Source organism: Myxine glutinosa, chromosome 12 (assembly GCF_964187855.1).
Source record: "Myxine glutinosa chromosome 12, kmMyxGlut1.1, whole genome shotgun sequence".
In the NCBI taxonomy this organism is placed as follows: domain Eukaryota; kingdom Metazoa; phylum Chordata; class Myxini; order Myxiniformes; family Myxinidae; genus Myxine; species Myxine glutinosa.
In genome coordinates, this window is record NC_136272.1 from 86,638,145 (window position 1) to 86,656,372 (window position 18,228).

At 45.2% G+C, this 18,228-nt stretch overlaps 1 protein-coding gene across 1 annotated transcript in view; it reads right to left on the reverse strand.

Annotated features, from left to right (window-relative positions):
• RTCB (RNA 2',3'-cyclic phosphate and 5'-OH ligase) overlaps window positions 1-16,245 on the reverse strand; it is an 84,071-nt gene extending 67,826 nt beyond the window's left edge. The window contains exon 1 of the mRNA XM_068132038.2: window positions 15,863-16,245. Within this exon, the coding sequence (XP_067988139.1) occupies window positions 15,863-15,955 (93 nt within the window). The 5' untranslated portion in view covers window positions 15,956-16,245. The remainder of the gene's footprint in view (window positions 1-15,862) is intronic.
• Window positions 16,246-18,228: the final 1,983 nt, after the last annotated feature.

An 18,228-nucleotide genomic window follows, 5' to 3' on the forward strand; every position in this document is an offset into this window, starting at 1 on the left:
AACCTTTCACCAAACTGGAAGTTTGCAGCGAACTCGTGATGCGTTCACAGAATGTTTCCCAGAATGGGAGCCTCCAGCAGCCAAAACTATCTGGGCGAATGCCAGAAAATACCAAGAGCATGGCACTAGCCTCAACCGCAACAAGGAGAATTCTGGTATGAGGCGTACTGGGCGATCGGAAATGAACATTGCAGCAGTAAGGCAGCAAGTTTTGGAGCATCCTCGGGATACCAGCTGCCAAGTTGATTTCGCAAGACGAAATGGGACGGGATTGCCTTCGGCAACATTGAACCGAATCACAAGACTGGACCTCCACCAACATCCATATCGGATTCACATCCGGCATCAACTTACGCCAGGGGATTTTGCCAGGAGGCTGGCGCTTGCCAGATGGTTGATAGCACGTTGCGAAGCAGATGTCAAGTTCCTGCGGTATCTCGTTATCGGCGACGAAGCTGCTTTCGCCATGGATGGCAAGGTCAATACCCATAATGTTCTTGAATATGCACCGACAGGATAACCCCCGGAATTTAATTTTGACACCAACATGAATCGACAAAAGTGGACTGTTTGGTTGGGACTTTGTGGAAGTGGTCAGGTGATCGGACCATTTTTCTTTTAAAAGAATGTCAATGGTAACAGGTATCTGCAGATGATCAATGATGAAGTTTTTCCGCAGCTGGAAGAGAACTTTGAGCGACAGGTTCGTGGTGTCTTCAGATATCTCTGGTGGGCCCAAGACGGCGTCCCAGCACATCGTCTTATCGCTGTCCAAGATCGACTGAGGGAACTCTTTGGAGACCAAGTCATCGCCCTCAACCATGCAGTGGAATGGCCGCAAAGATCACCTGACCTCACACCATGTGATTATTTCCTTTGGGGACATTTAAAGAACAAGGTGTTCGTAACTCCTCCCCGTGATCTTGATGAATTGCAGGGCCGTATTCGACATGAAATGGATGCTTTGCGCACTGACCCGGCTATGGTGAGACGAGCAGCTCAGGGCATGCTCCGCCACTGTGAGCTTTGTGTTGAAAGGGGAGGTGGACATGTTGAAGGTGTGGGTGCATAAAGGCCAATCATTCCTGAGAAAAGTTCACATCTGACGTTCATTTTGCACCAATTATCCTGACTTGCATCGATTAGCCAAACTTGTAAAAATGCGATTTGAACTTGTCATTTTCAATGAACATGTACTCGGTCATGTGTGACAGCAATGATGCATGGAAGGTATTAATGGAAAAGCTGAGGATCTCCTCTTAATTAGTAAACCACATGTAAATTGTCAAAATAAATAACCTTTGCATATTAACCCCTTGAATTCGGATTACCTTTTTTTTTTTGATACGCACTGTATATTCCCTTGTCCGTATACTTCGTTTGGGGCAAGATGTCGAACTCGGAGTTGTGGGATCCCAACTTAGGTTTTAGTTTTTAATCGGCGCGTTCCATTGTTTCGGGTTCCGTTTAATAAATATTACTTTTGTACATTCTCATTCCGTTTTCGGTGTGAGTTTAATTACTTTGCAGGTTTGAAGACTGCTCGGTCTGGCCACTCTGCCATGAAGCCCAGATCGGTGGAGTGTTGCAGTGATGGTTGTCCTTCTGGAAGTTTCTCCCATCTCCACACAGGATCTCTGGAGCTCAAAACAGAGTGACCATCGGGTTCTTGGTCACCTCTATTACCAAGGCCCTTCTCCCCCGATTGCTCAGTTTGGCCGGGCGGCCAGCTCTAGGAAGAGTCCTGGTTGTTCCAAACTTCTTCCATTTAAGAATTATGGAGGCCACTGTGCTGTTGGGAACCTTCAATGAATGAATGAATGATCGTTTTTAAGGCCATTTTCCCCGCTGGAGCGGGGGTTAGCCTTGCGGGCCCCATGACAATCATGGTTCCCTGTTTGAGGCAATGTTTTTTTTTATGGCCGGATGCCCTTCCTGACGCCAACCCTTGGTCGCCTCTTACGATGCGCAGGGATACGGTGTACCTATTCTAAACCGGGGTACACACCGGGATCATTCATCCCAGCAAGCTGGTACTCAATTTGCTGACCTCGGAAGGATGACAGGCTGAGTCAACCCCCCCTGGTGTTAATTCAGCGAACGACCTGGATTCAAACCCAGGATACTAGGATCCCAAGCCAGCACCCTAACCGCTAAGCCAACACCAGGCCAACATCAATCTAAGCCAACATCTAAGCAGCAGAAAATTTTTTGTATGCTTCCCCAGATCTGTGCCTCGACAAAATCCTGTCTCTGAGCTCTGCATGCAGTTCCTTCGACCTCATGGCTTGGTTTTTGCTCTGATACGCATTGTCAGCTGTCAGACCTTATATAGACAGGCGTGTGCCTTTCCAAATCATGTCCAATCAATTGAATTTACCACTGGTTGACTCCAATCAAGTGTGTAGAAACATCTCAAAGATGATCAAGAGAAATGGGAGGCACGTGAGCTAAATTTCAAGTGTCATAGCAAAGGGTATGAATACTTATATCAATGTGATATTTCAGTTTTTTCTTTTTAATAAATTTGCAAAAGTTTCTAAAATCCTATTTTCTCTTTGTCATTATGGGGTATTGAGTGCAGATTGATAAGGGAAAAAATGAATTTAAACGATTTCAGCATAAGGCTGCAACATAAAAAAATGTGAAAAAAGTGAAGGGGTCTGAATACTTTCTGAATGCACTGTAGTTAAAGGCCGCCAGTCAGCCATCTTTGGTTGGATTAAAAAACAAATCTTCTGCTTATGTATACCATCATGTATAACCATCATAACATCCAATATAACCAATATACCATCATAACAATATAACAATATATACATAACAGTATAACCAATATACCATCATAACAGAGGAAATAGCAACTTTCAGTCTCTCAAAATCCATACTGAGTCCCAATTTATGGCATGTTAACATATAATTTCTCAAACAGTACATTCCAAAGTTTCAAAAAAATATAGTTTCGTTGATTGGGGGGGGGGGGGGGAGGGGGTGCTCGGTGGGCCCCTCTAGCTCATGGACTAACTGGCTTTGGAGGCCAGATTTGAAATGTGGTTTTCCCAGGAAAGATCATGGCAGATAGTGAGACCCAAACGCTTGAGTGACAGAACTTCTTGGAGAGGATTATTCAGAAAGTGGATGGGAGGGTTGTCCAGTCGGTCTTTTCGGAGAGACAAAGTAAGAGTGTGAGATTTGTCAGGATTGAAAGACATGTTCCACCTGTTTGACCAATCTGTGATTTTGTCCAGGTCTGCAGAGAGGAAGGGGGCTGCAGACTGCCGATCTGAGGGATGAGGAATGGAGCGGCAGAGAGTGGAGTCATCAGCAAAGAGATAGAGAGGATTTTCAAGAGAGTCAGAGAGATCATTGATGAAGACCAGAAAAAGCACACCAGGAAGAGGGGTATGCGAGCCGGCGCCTTGGTTCGACTACGGCGAAAGAAATTCCACTCTCCTCTGCCTCGCATCTCCCTCTCCAACGTTCACTCTCTGGTGAATAAGATAGACGAGTTGGCCATATTACTTCACAGCCGGCGGGACATTAAGGATTGCTCCGCATTGTGCTTCATTGAGACCTGGGCTAATGAGAATGTCCTCGATTCTGCACTCAACCAAGAGGGCTTCACTCTACACCGGGTCGACCGCACCGTGGATTCTAACAAGTTGTGAGGGGGAGGTGTGTGCTTCTATGTTAACAATAGATGGTGCACTGACTCCAAAACTCTCTCTAGGTCCTGCTCTCCTGTGCTGGAGACTTTTACCATCAAGTGCAGACCATTTAGTTTACCAAGAGACTTTATTATTATGATGGCTGTCTATATCCCACCACAAGCCTCTGCTCCAGCCGCAGCTCGACAGCTGGCGTGCCAGATCACAGAGGTTGAGAACGCCAACTCTGACTCGACGCAGATCATTCTCGAGGACTTCAACCACGTGAACCGAAGGAAAATCCTTCCCAGGCTAAAACAGATCCACGTTGCCACAAGGTATGATAAAGTCCTCGACAATATGTTACTGTGCCATTACTGACGCTTTTCATGCTGTGGCTTGGGCCCCCTTAGGTCAGTCAGACCATAACTTAATTATACTGCTACCTAAGTACCGTCAGAAACTGAAGTCTGTCAAGCCGAGGGTTAATACTGTTAAACAGTGGTCTCCTGAAGCAACAGACAGGCTCAGAGACGGCCTGGATATTACAGACTGGTCTGTTTTCAAACAAGCCTGCGCGCGCCTTGATGAGTACACTGACACAGTCACTTCCTCTATCCATTTTGTGGAAGACACATGCACTCCGGCTAAATCAGTAACCATCAATACTATAGGAACAATAAGCCATGGTACAGTAGGGAGGTCAAAAACCCCTGCAAGGACAAAAACAATGCTTTTAGGAGTGGGGACATGGATGCCTACAAAGCTGCCAAGTATACATATGAGCGTGCGGTGAAAAAGGCTAAGGCTGTATGCAGCCACAAACTGGAATCTAAGCTCCATGCTAAGGACAGCAGAGGAGTGTGGCAAGGCCTACAGGAGATCACGGACGACAAAACGAGGTCCATAGCTCCAAACAATGACATTAGTCTTCCTGACAGCCTTATAGTCTAGGGCGATTAGTAATTTCGTGTTTTTGTTTGTTAAAATTGATTTAGCAATGGATTCTGCTTCAGAATATTATAGAGATGTAAAAAAAATAGGGTTCCATTTTTTCTTTTACGTCTAATAGGTAGTAATTCGAAGAAATCCAAGATGGCCGCCATAAAATTTGGAAAATACACTTTTGTGCATATCTTTGTATCTAGATATCATATAAACATGAATAATATGTCCTTTTATATGTTTTCAGACCCAAGGAAGCCATATCTGCCATTGTTTTTACAGAAAAATGCAAGGAAATTAAAATAGTGGGCAATATACCAGCCAAAATGGAGACGGCCGTCGTGAAATCGGATCGTATAATTTCCCAATTAGAATCGATTCAATAAACAATCTTCACTGATAACATTTATTTTGAATACACACACACGCACACGCACACACACACGCACACGCACACGCACACACACACGCACACGCACACACACACGCACACACACACACACACACACACACACACACACACACACACACACACACACACACACACACACACCTAAACATAAACGATGAATGAACATAAACGATCACATAAACGAATGCCTCATTCATCCTCATCCATATCTATCACACGCGGTTCATTGATGTTTGCTTTGTTGTTACAACTGTAACCCACACACCCACAAACTTCAGTACAAGGAATATTGTTATTGCGACAGCTACATCTTCCCATACACCCTTTCTTGCACCCACAGTTCACGAGATTCATTATTGCTTCTGGGGCTGGAGGATTCAGGCATCGACTTGGGGCATAAACCCCATCATCCGAAAGTAACTGCCAACCATACTCGACAGGTGATGGAAGGGACGGATGGCTTTCTGCTGCCTTTCTCCATATCATTGCGATATAATGTGCTCGCTGAACGTGTAACTTTAGCGAACCAGTGGTAGGTGGAAGACTCTCTCCCTCAGCAGCACGGTTGGAGAATAAGAACCAGCGAAGCTCGTTTACTTTCGTGTGAACTTTAGACTTGTACAGCAGACAGACGAAGCGTTCCAGCTGGGAACACACTTCTGGTGACGGATCAGTTTGTCCCAAAGACTCCAGAGCCTCCCATATCTTGTTGTCACATGTCATGAAGACCTTAAAGCACCAGTCCTTGCTCCTGCCAGCAAACCTTCCAGACATGTCACTTCCCGTGAATGCGTGGAATCCAAGTATTGCAGACGCACGTTTCTCTCCTAGCATGCCATGAATATGTTGGACTGCAATGCTCCTCCTCAACTTTCCCTTCCCAGTGAGAAACCTCGTAGCAGGTGGTAGATCGTGAAATCTCTGAATCAGTAGGAGGAAGATATCGGTATCTGGCGAATCAATGATAACTTCTGCATCTTTGTCGACTGTGAGAGCATGCAGAATTAAGAGTGTATCGGCCTCTTCTTGGCTGTGCGTGAGTAGACTGTCTGGAACTTCAGTGTTGCCCGTGGTCTTAGTTCCTGATGTCACCATGAACTTCTTCAACTTGTTTGGATGAGCCTTGCTGTAAGATAGACACTTCACAGCCAAGTACTCTGTAAGCTCTGCCTTGGTCTTCACATTGGAAAGGAAATCTTTGAGTGAAATCTTCTGGATCAATGTACTATCCCTGACGTGATAGTATGTTGATTTCCCCTTTGTCCTCTTTAGGCGCATTTTGTCTTTCAGTGAGTTATCGATGTATCGGTCGAATACCAACCTCACGTCATCATAATGCACGGCAATATTTTCGAGGCGTTCAATGAACGATTGAGCAAAGTCACTGCATGTAATCATTTGTTCTGTTTTGGAGATCCCGTTAACAAGAGCCATGCCATCAATGATTATCACTCTATGGCGAGAAGTAGTCTCGTTTTCATTGATCACTCCTGATCTTGTGGTTGTGTCTGGGTTTTGGCTGATCTGAGAGGGTTCCTGCAAATTTTGGCTTGAGATTTCATAGTCAGTTGATGGGTCATTAGTTTCTTCCCCAGCGTGTGCTGCTGCATCATTCAAAGCGGCAATTCCCGCGTCTTGATGCTCATTGATTTCTGTCGAAATAGGTTCTCCTGGTGGATCATGTACATCCTGCTCTTCAGGCTCAGCCAGATGCTGATGTTGACGAAGGATTTTTGCCTTGTCGTATGCCAACAAGAGGGATCCATCAGATGCAAATAAAGAACGTGGAACGATGCCAAATTCATAGGTGCCAATACATTCTTTCAGGTCGAGCTCTGGTCGGCTCCGTGAGATAACGATGAACCTCTGCAACAATCCTCGCTCTTCTTTGACTTTGATCAGCTTGTCGCCCGATCTCACTTCTGTTGTGGCATTCGAACTCTTGAATGTTCGAAGTTTTCTTTTCGTCATTTTGTCCCACACAGAAAGTTTTCCCTCAGCTAAACGATCTGTGGCAAATTGCTGGAACATCTGTTGTCCGATCTCGTCGCGCTCTAAGATGTCGCTGGACACTTTTTCATTCATGACTTCTTTGGTGAGCAGGTTGTAGACCTCGTCTACTTCCTCTTCCATAAATGGATCGCCATGTTCACGGAACACCCTAGAAAGCTTGGAGGCATGGCTCATCACCCGGGAAAGCTTTCCCCCCGTGATTTCGTGGTGTTGTTTTCTGCTCTGGTTTTCACCAAGACCATATCCCTCCGCAAACTCGTGCAGTGACTTTGACAGCTCAGGTGCAATGAGGAAGAACTTGTCAAGCGCCTTCTCATTTTGAGTTATCCCTACGATTCCTCCAATCACCTTCAGTGTACGGTTTTCTTGCTCAATGCCATGGTCTGGGGCTATTGATGTGAAGCCTGCCAATCCTTTTGTCACACAGAAGTTCCCTTTCATGAATTCCCTCCACAGTTCTGGGTGCTGCTTTTCAGTCTCCTGCATTGTTGAAATGTAGAGAGGGAGCAACCGAGCATAGTTTAGATGATCGTGAGCGAAGAAGTACTTCGTGAGAGACTCGATGCTCTCCATATGCAGCAGCAGATCACGTTGTCTTGTACTTCTAATGAACAGAAGGATAGTCTCAAACTGTTTCATGTAGTTCAGGATGAAGCGCTGTATCTTGTTTGTGCTGACCTCAAATTGTTCCAGTTTTTTGGTCATATCTCTGGACTCCATCATGGCCAATGTTTTTTTGAGAATGTCGCATAGATTCTTCTCTGGCTCCATGCTCCCGCTGATGTCTCTCTGATATGCCTCTCCCAGACGAACAGATGACTCGTTCAGATAGGCCCTTTCTTCAGGTTCCATTGCCAGGAATCTCTGGAAGTACAGGTTGTACAAAGCGATCAGTGTTACCATGTGTGCCTCCAGAGCTCGATACAAGTGCCTCCCATTTAGTATTTGGCTCACTGTGGTTGGCGAGAAAAGTCCAGCCTCGACCCATGCCTGATCAATTCCACTCCCTTCCACGTATTTTCCTAATGCAGCTAAGGCCCAAAACACAACATGTAGCTCACCAGGTCGGAAGAGGAATTGCTTCCTGATGTCCTCGCGTTCCACCCACAGCTTCATCGCCAGGTCGTATAGCTGCAAATCGAGAGTCATGACTGTGATTGCCTCACTCCCCATAACACGAGTTGTGATGTTGTGAGCTCTCATCAGACCCGTGTACAGTGTATCATAGTCTGTAGGAGGCGACCTTATCAACGGAGGAACGAGAGCAACATTGGTCTTCTCACTGGACGAAGATAGCAAGGAATTGAAGGCTCCCCACGTCCCCGGAGCTGTGAGTTTGACGTCAACTTCTCCTTCTTCCTCGAAGTTCAGGCATCCAATCATCCAGGTCATATCGGTTTTCTTGTTCTTGTCTGTCTCGGGTTTTGATGTGAGCAGCTTGCAGTCGCTCTTTCTCTTCTCGGGTGCTGGCTTCTTGCAGGTCAACGTTTTACAGCCAACTGCATCATGTATCGTTTGAGCTTTTGATGACCGGTCAAGTTCAATTGGTGGTATCATGGGTGATTTCTCCGGTGATACAGGCTGGTAGATCGCAATTGCTGTACCATGAAGGGTATTCATCCCGCAAGGAGTTGACTCTAGAAAATCGATGTTGTCCATGGCAAACCAGACGAACGTGTCCTGAACCAACCATGGTGGTAGACAGATGCCTCCGGTGGACTCCATTTGCTTCAGTACGGAGTTGGCAATGCTGGTCTCAATCTCCATGACCTTTTTGTAGGAGATGGCGAGGTCCAGATGTGCAAGTTTCTCTACAAGCGCCTTGGATCGTGTGTTTTTGTGTATGTCGAGAGCTAAGCCCATACTCAATGGAGTTTCAAATCGTTGTTTGAATGATCCATCCTCGCTTCTTGGTTCGTACGATACCTGTCGGTCAGATTTATAAGCACCGACAAAGTGCTGCGCCAACAATGATGCACTCACACCAATGGAGTCCTCCCTGTTGCTATTTCCTACTTTCCTTGTTCCCATGACTGCATGCTTGCAGAAGATGTTGAGCATCGGGGGTGGCTTGTAATCAGCAAAGGTTCCATTAAATTTCCATGCTGGGGAAGATGCGATGTCTTTCCTCAATATTTTCGCAGCTCGCAAAAGTACTTTAAAATCGTCTTTGATGCTGTCTGCTGTAATTGTGCTTGATATCATGTGGTCTTTGAGCTTTGTGGAAAGAATCTGCTCTGGCTTTGTTTTGTTTGAGGGCCGGCTGAAATGAACATCGGCAATGTTGTCTAGGATCAATTGTTTCAGGTATGGCTTATAACTATGGTTGTCTGAGACCGGAAAGTCGTGCTCCTTAAGTAAATTGACATAGGTTACATGAATTTCATTCATATTCAGCACAGCATTTTCAGTAGTATCATTCAACGCAGTTTCAACAATTTCAATGAGTTCAAGGTCTGATAACACCTGACCAAAGTTAACATTGGTTGTTTCTGTTTGTTTTTCCGTCTTAACTATAGCACGTTTGGCCTTAACTACACATGGTAAATGATATTTCATGTCCTCAGCCATTGCTTGCAATGGGTCAGGCGAACTTATGACACTGTTCAGTCTCACTTTCAGATTGTCATTACTTGTTTCTTGGCCAATGTTTCTGATCTGGAGTCCCATGTTCTTTGTTGACACATTGTGTAGTTCACTTCCTCTGTCTTCCTGGCATATGACACATCTGAGCGCGTCAAATGTCTGTTCTCGGGAACACCTTCTGGATGTTGACGTGCTTTCCCCTAGATCACTAGAACTTGGTCGTCCTCTCTTTTTCAGTCGGATTTCTGCGGCACTGCCTGATGTTGTTCCTTTCTCAAACCTAGCCTTTGCTCGATCAATGTGCATCTTATTGGTAACATCTTTGTAACAAGCTTTATGGTAGCGGAGACCTTTTGCGAGCAATTCTTCAGCAGAGGAATATTGCAAACGTCTATTCAATGATGCAAACTTTGTTTCACCATACGTGTACTGTTCCTCAGCACCTGCCATCAGTTTCTCGACAGAGGAGAGTTTTGGTTTCGTTACAAAGGTTGTATAGTCTGTTTGCCCTATGGCCATTTAGCATACAAAACAAAGTCCGAAATCTACTGACTTCTCAATCTTCCTGGGTGGTGAGTCACTCATCTTGAAGGTAGGTGTAATTTTCTAGACACTCTTGAACTGTCGTCGGTCCTGCAAAGATAGATACTACTATTCAGATTCACATTTCGTCAACACAGTCAAAACCAGACCTTAACTAGATGGTGGAAACTTAATTATCCGATTTCACGACGGCCGACCCCACTTTGGCTGGTATATGTCTACTATTTTATTTTCCTTGCATTTTTCTGTAAAAACAATGGCAGAAATGGCTTCCTTGGGTCTGAAAACATATAAAAGGACATATTATTCATGTTTATATGATATCTAGATACAAAGATATGCACAAAAGTGTATTTTCCAAATTTTATGGCGGCCATCTTGGATTTCTTCGAATTACTACCTATTCGACGTAAAAGAAAAAATGGAACCCTATTTTTTTTACATCTCTATAATATTCTGAAGCAGAATCCATTGCTAAATCAATTTTAACAAACAAAAAACACAAACAATATTGTTATGACATATGGGCCTGCACTATTAACGATTTGTATTGTCGCTTTGATGTACCTGCACCCACCCCCCAGCGGGAACTTTCAGCAGTGGACCACCAGGACCCTCCCTTTGTGATACAGGAACACACAGTCAGAGCCCTGCTGTGTAAACAGAACTGCAGGAAAGCAGCTGGCCCCGATATTGTATCAACAGCCACCCTGAAAGAGTGTGCTAACGAGCGGGCGCCTGTCTTACCTGACATTTTCAAAGCACGGAAAGAGCAAAGGGTGCTAGACCAGAAAGAGGTGGTGTGAGAGAGAGAGAGAGTGAGAGTGAGAGTGAGAGTGAGAGAGAGAGAGAGAGCACCGACCTGTCTGCAATGGCAAAGCGGGAGGCCCACAGACTCAGTTAACAGTGCACACAAACACCAACACCAACAATTGCAATCATTCACATGTTCTACAGTGTACACAAATACTAAATCATTCACATGTTCTACAGTGTACACAAACACTAAATCATTCACATGTTATACAGTGTACACAAACACTAAATCATTCACATGTTATACAGTGTACACAAACACTAAATCATTCACATGTTCTGCAGTGTACACAAACACTGAAACATTCACATGTTCCACAGCATACACAAACAGGAAATCATTCACATGTTCTACAGTGCACACAAACACTAAATCATTCACATGTTCCACAGTGTATATATATATATATATATATATATATATATAACCACTTTTAGAGGCCATTTTTCCCCGCAAAGCAGGGGTTGGCCTTTTTCGGGAACCGTGGTTGTTGTTGTTTTTCGGTCCCCTTTTTTGAAGCAATGTTTTACGGCCGGATGCCCTTCCTGACGCCAACCCTTTTTGCCGCCTTTAACGACAAACAGGGAATTACCAGTGAACTGGTACTCAATTAGCCGACCTCGGAAGGTTATGAACAGGCTGAGTCAACCCCCCTGGCGTTAATTCAGCGATCGACCGGGATTCGAACCCAGGATCGTAGGATCCTAAGCCGGCACCCTAGCCGCTAGCCCAACACCAGGGATCACTAAATGTATACAAACACTAAATCATTCACATGTTCTACAGTGTACACAAACACTAAATCATTCACATGTTCCACAGCACACACAAACACTAAATCATTCACATGTTCTACAGTGCACACAAACACAAAATCATTCACATGTTATACAGTGAACAACAACAACAACAACATGCATTTTAAGGCCATTTTCCCTGCAAGTGCGTGGGTTAGCCTTGCGGTCCCCATGACAATCTTCTCCATTTTGCCCTGTTTTCTGCATCTCTCCTTGTTAACCCCCTTGCCCGCATTTCTTCTTCCACCATCTTCAGCCAAGTCTTTCTCCGTCTTCCCGGTCCTCGACTTCCTTCTGCATTCATTTCCATCACTCTTCTCAACCAGTCACTTTCATCCTTCCTCAACACATGATCAAACAATCTCAACCTGCTTCTCTTCACAGCATCAATCACAGGCTCTATTCCCATCATCTTTCGCAATTCATCACTTGTCTTCCTCTCTCTCAACGACACTCCACACATCCACCGAACCATTCGCATTTCCACCCTTTCCAGCCTTCGCTTCTGCTCTACGTTCATTACCCATGTCTCGCTCCCATAAATCATAACACTTCTCACACGTGCAGCATACACCTTTCCCTTCAGCTTCAACGACACTCCCCTCCTCGTCAGCACGCCACTCAGTTCCCGAAACTTCTTCCATGCACATCTCACTCAAGCAACCGTTGCCGAGTCTGATCCACCTTCTCCATTCAGCATGTCTCCGAAGTAGCAAAATGTTTTCACACCTTCCAGCTTCACGCCGTGTCCAAGATCCAACTCAACATTTCCTCCATTTGCAGCTCCCTCTGTGCACACCTTACATTTGAATGCAGCTGCCACACTGGTTAATAACCCTCTCAGACCACTACATTTTTGATGAACCCAATCAGCGCACATTGTACATTGAATGGAGTTCACTCCGACACCCTTCCTGCACACAGCACACGGACACTTCCCAGTTCTTTCCACCTCACCACATGCATTACCACTTGCCATCACCTTCGTCTTTCCGATATTCACCTTCAGACATTTTGTCTCCATACATTCCTTCCACTTGTTCATCTTTTCCTTCAGTCCATCCATACTTTCGGCAATCAACACCAGATCATCTGCATACAACACCTCCCACGGTAAACCCTCCTTTACGTTCTGAGCCTGCACCTCCATCACAGCTACAAATAGTAGTGGACTTCGTACCGACCCCTGATGCACTCCCACCTTCACGTCAAACTCACCACTGTTCCTGTCCTTCGTCCTTACAGCTGTGTGCGCTCTTTTGTCCAATGCCATCACTACTCTGATCGACCATTCCTCCACTCCTAACTTCCTCAATGCCCATGTCACTATTTCACGTGGAACCCTATCGAATGCTTTCTCCAGATCAACAAACAACTTCTTCCTCTTCTCCATGTACTTCTCCTGCAACTGCCTCACAATAAAAAGCGTGTCTGTCATTCCTCTTCCTGGCATAAATCCAAACTGCATTTCGTGGATCTTCACTTTCTTCCTTATCCTCCTCTCCAACACCCTTTCCAATACCTTCATTCCATGCTCCAATAACTTTATGGCTCGATACGAGCCACAGTCCAGAGGGTCACCTTTCCCCTTGTATAGAGGGACGAGGGTTCTCAGTTCCCAATCCACTGGAATGCGGCCTTCTTTCACCACCAGATTACATATCTCTGTCATTCCCTTCACACCCCAATTTCCCGCTGCCTTCAACATATCTCCCACAACTCCCGTCGGCCCTCCCGCTTTTCTACTCTTCATTGCTTTTATCGCTTCCTCAACTTCCTTCTCAGTTATCTTCTCTGCCGGTCCAAAAACTGTGTTCCTCTCTATGTTGCCATCCCATTCATTCTCTGCATTCAACAGCATTTCCATACATCTCTTCCACCTTCCTTTAATTCTATCTGGGTTCACAACGATTTGTCCCACTTCATCCTTCAAGCAACTCACCCCCATCACATCACACCTCTCTTCCACGATCTGCTTTGCAATCCTGAGCACCGCTCTCTGACCCTCTTCCGAATCCAAGCGTTCTCCGAACATTTTCCTCCATGCCTCCTGCGGGTTTGCTACCTCTTTCTTTGCAGCCTTCTTGGCTGCCTTACAACTTTCATGCTCTGCTTTTTTGCCCCCGTACCTTTCGCCTTCTGCCACTCCTTGAACTTCTTCCTCTTCTCGTCAATCCTCTTTCCAACTTCATCATCCCACCACCATGTTTCCGAGTGCCTCGGTGGTCCTTTTGTCCATCCACATACCTCACCAACGGCTCCCAACAGACTATCTTTCATTGACATCCAACCACTTTCAAGCTCAACCACATCATCTTCTACCATACTCAGCCTCTCTTTTAATGCCTCCCTTACTGTCACCTCTTTCAACCTCCACACCTTCATTCTCGGTTGGTACTTCACCCACCGAGCTCTCCTCGCACCTCTCACCCTTATGATGCAGACAACCATGTGGTGCTGTGAAACAGCCTCGTCCCCCGGGATCACCTTTTTTGTCCCGGAGGTGCCCCCTATCTCGCCTATGCACCATCAGGTAGTCAACGGTTGTCGTCGACCCACCTCACGTGTATGTAACAAGCTTATTATCCTCTTTCTGGAACTGAGTATTACAAATCAACAAATCAGCTCCATCAGCAAACTCCAAAATCCTTTCACCTTCTCCATTTCTCACACCATATCCATAACCCCCATGAACTCCCTCAAAACCGTACATACTCCTTCCCACATGTCCATTTCGGTCTCCTCCTACCACAACAACTTCCTCATCTTTCACGTTTTCCATCAGCTTCTCTATTGCACACCAGAACTTGTCCTTCTCTTCATCGCTCCGACCAACCTGCGGAGCATATCCCGAGATGACGTTCACCAAGAGCTTTCCAATCATCATTTTCACAATCATCAACCTATCACTCACTCCAGTCACACTCACCACACCGTCTACAAACTCCTCAGAAAACAGGACACCAACACCATGCACACCCTCCGGGCACCCTTGCTGCACAAACTTGTATTTCTGTCCCTGCCTACCCTTCACCATTCTCACACCACTTCCCTTCCATCTCGTCTCTTGCAAACAACATATGTCCACTCTTCTTCTGACCAATACTTCCACTTCTCCTGATCTCCCTGTCATTGTCCCTACATTCCATGTCCCAAACCTCAGAAACCGATCTCGACTTTTGGCATCAGACGTTTCGTCGTCATAAATGGAGTTATTTCCACCCTTGCTTCGATCGGGTTCCCCACCTTGAGTTTTGACGAGGGAGTGGGGTCCCCCACAGGGTACTTTGGGCGGTGCCTTGCCCATATGTAGTTGTAATTGTCATAGTTCTCTTTTTGAGGCAATGTTTTTATGGCCGGATGCCCTTCCTGACGCCAATCCTTTTCGTCGCCTCTTACGACACGCAGTGATACGGTGTACCTATTCTAAACTGGGGTACACACCGGTTATACAGTGTACACAAACACGAAACCATTCACATGTTATACAGTGTACACAAACATGAAACCATTCACATGTTGTATACAGTGTACACAAACATGAAACCATTCACATGTTCTACAATGCACACAAACACAAAATGATTCACGTGTTCCACAGCATACACAAACACAAACACAAACACGAACAATGAATCACATGTTCTGCAGTGTACACAAACACTAAATCATTCACATGTTCTGCAGTGTACACAAACACTAAATCATTCACATGTTATACAGTGCACACAAACACTAAATCATTCACGTTATACAGTGTACACAAACACTAAACCATTCACATGTTCTACATTGTACACATAACATCATGCAAATCATTCTCTGCGATATTGCACGCTCTAACCTCGTGGGTCAAGCAAAACCAACTGAATCAGAGGTCCACTTGGAAATGCAGAGCAGCCTTCGTGGGCCAAAAGTGTTTCAGGACAAAACAGGGCATTTTAAACAATGACAGACACCATGCACAATGACAGACACCATGCACAATGACAGACACCATGCACAATGACAATCTGCTCCCATTTGTGACAACAAGCCAAAGAGTTCAATGTCAGCAGCGACACACACAAACGAGGCCTCCTGAGGCGGTGTCGGCGCTCACCTGCATGTTCGGCACAAAACCCTTCTTGATCCGCCACGTGTTTCGATCCACCTTCTCCAAGAAAGCCTGCTCGTCGTTGTATGAGCGACTCATGGTGAACAGCAGGCAGCGATTCCTCCACAACAAAGGAAGCACGTCAACCGTACCTCACGACCACGGACCAGCGTGGCAATGCCAATGGATCTCAATTCTCAATTCTCAATCCCTTAAATTAAGAGATTGTCGCAAACAAAGTGAGCTCTTGTTTTTCGTTTTCTTTGTCATAGAAATTCATGTTGGCATGCGTTAATCGGGTGCAACTTGTAATACAATCAATATCTCAATAATACGGCGCGAATTGAAACGGAACAAGGGAACAACGTAAATGGAGAAATTACCGACCTAGCTAGATTATACACCACAATGACGCACACAGTAATATTACATCAATTACAAACCGTCCGAGCCAAGTCTCACCATTTAATCTCCAGTCTCAATGTCTCATGCTCTCACGGCTACCAAAGCTAATCTCACGGCGACCCAAGCTAATCGCATGGTTACCCACGCTAATCTCATGGTTACCCACGCTAATCTCATGGTTACCCACGCTAATCTCATGGTTACCCACGCTAATCTCATGGTTACCCACGCTAATCTCATGGTTACCCACGCTAATCTCATGGTTACCCACGCTAATCTCATGGTTACCCACGCTAATCTCATGGTTACCCACGCTAATCTCATGGTTACCCACGCTAATCTCATGGTTACCCACGCTAATCTCATGGTTACCCAAGCTAATCTCATGGTTACCCACGCTAATCTCATGGTTACCCACGCTAATCTCATGGTTACCCACGCTAATCTCATGGTTACCCACGCTAATCTCATGGTTACCCACGCTAATCTCATGGCGACCCAAGCTAATCTCGTGGTTACCCACGCTAATCTCATGGTTACCCACGCTAATCTCATGGTTACCCACGCTAATCTCATGGTTACCCACGCTAATCTCATGGTTACCCACGCTAATCTCATGGTTACCCACGCTAATCTCATGGTTACCCAAGCTAATCTCATGGTTACCCACGCTAATCTCATGGTTACCCACGCTAATCTCATGGGTACCCACGCTAATCTCATGGTTACCCACGCTAATCTCATGGCGACCCAAGCTAATCTCATGGCGACCCAAGCTAATCTCATGGTTACCCAAGCTAATCTCATGGTTACCCACGCTAATCTCATGGTTACCCACGCTAATCTCATGGTTACCCACGCTAATCTCATGGTTACCCACGCTAATCTCATGGTTACCCACGCTAATCTCATGGGTACCCACGCTAATCTCATGGCGACCCAAGCTAATCTCATGGTTACCCACGCCAATCTAATGGTTACCCACGCTAATCTAATGGTTACCCACGCTAATCTCATGGTTACCCACGCTAATCTCATGGTTACCCGCGCTAATCTAATGGTTACCCACGCTAATCTCATGGTTACCCACGCTAATCTCATGGTTACCCACGCTAATCTCATGGTTACCCAAGCTAATCTCATGGTTACCCACGCTAATCTCATGGTTACCCACGCTAATCTCATGGTTACCCACGCTAATCTCATGGGTTTCTCGGTTTTACGGTAACAAATGGAAAGCTTTTCGCAAACGTTTGTCAGTGGTCGAGTCGGTGTGATAAAAGCACAAAATGTGAAAGCATTCTCAAATAGCTTTCATGCGTTTTGTGACGATTAACATGAAGTTATCGAGTGTTGTGTTCATTTACCAAGTTTCTTGTGGAGCGCTCGCCAAGCGGCTTAAGCACTCAAGCAAGCACTCCATTCGAAACTTGATAAGGAACGGTTGGCTTGGCGAGCGATAGCAAGCTGCTTGGTGACTGGACACACTGCAAAGGTAGTACAGCTCATACATATGCTAATGTCCGTTTGGATTCAGACGTCTTCTTCATCTTCCATATTCTCAAAACGAAAACGGCTCAAAGGAAAATACAAAATGAAAATTGAAGATTTGATGCAGCCTTGACCTTTGAGCTTTAGATCTAAAAAAAATAATCAGCTTCTATCTTTTGATTGGTGATCCAATTCTGTGACTCAATATGGAAATTCTTTTTAAAATTTCCAGTGACCCGATAGGCAAATTCTTTAAATTTCAGGTCAATCGGGTGAAAATTGGTGATTTTACACAACCTTGACCTTTGGATCTAAAACAATCGGCTTGTAGCTTTTGATTGGTGAACCAATTCTGTGACACAATATGCAAATTCGTAAAATTTCAGGCCATTCAGATGAAAATTGACGATTTTATGTGACGCTGAACTTTGGTCTTTTGACAAAATTATTAATTTGCCTTCTCCGTATTATCATTA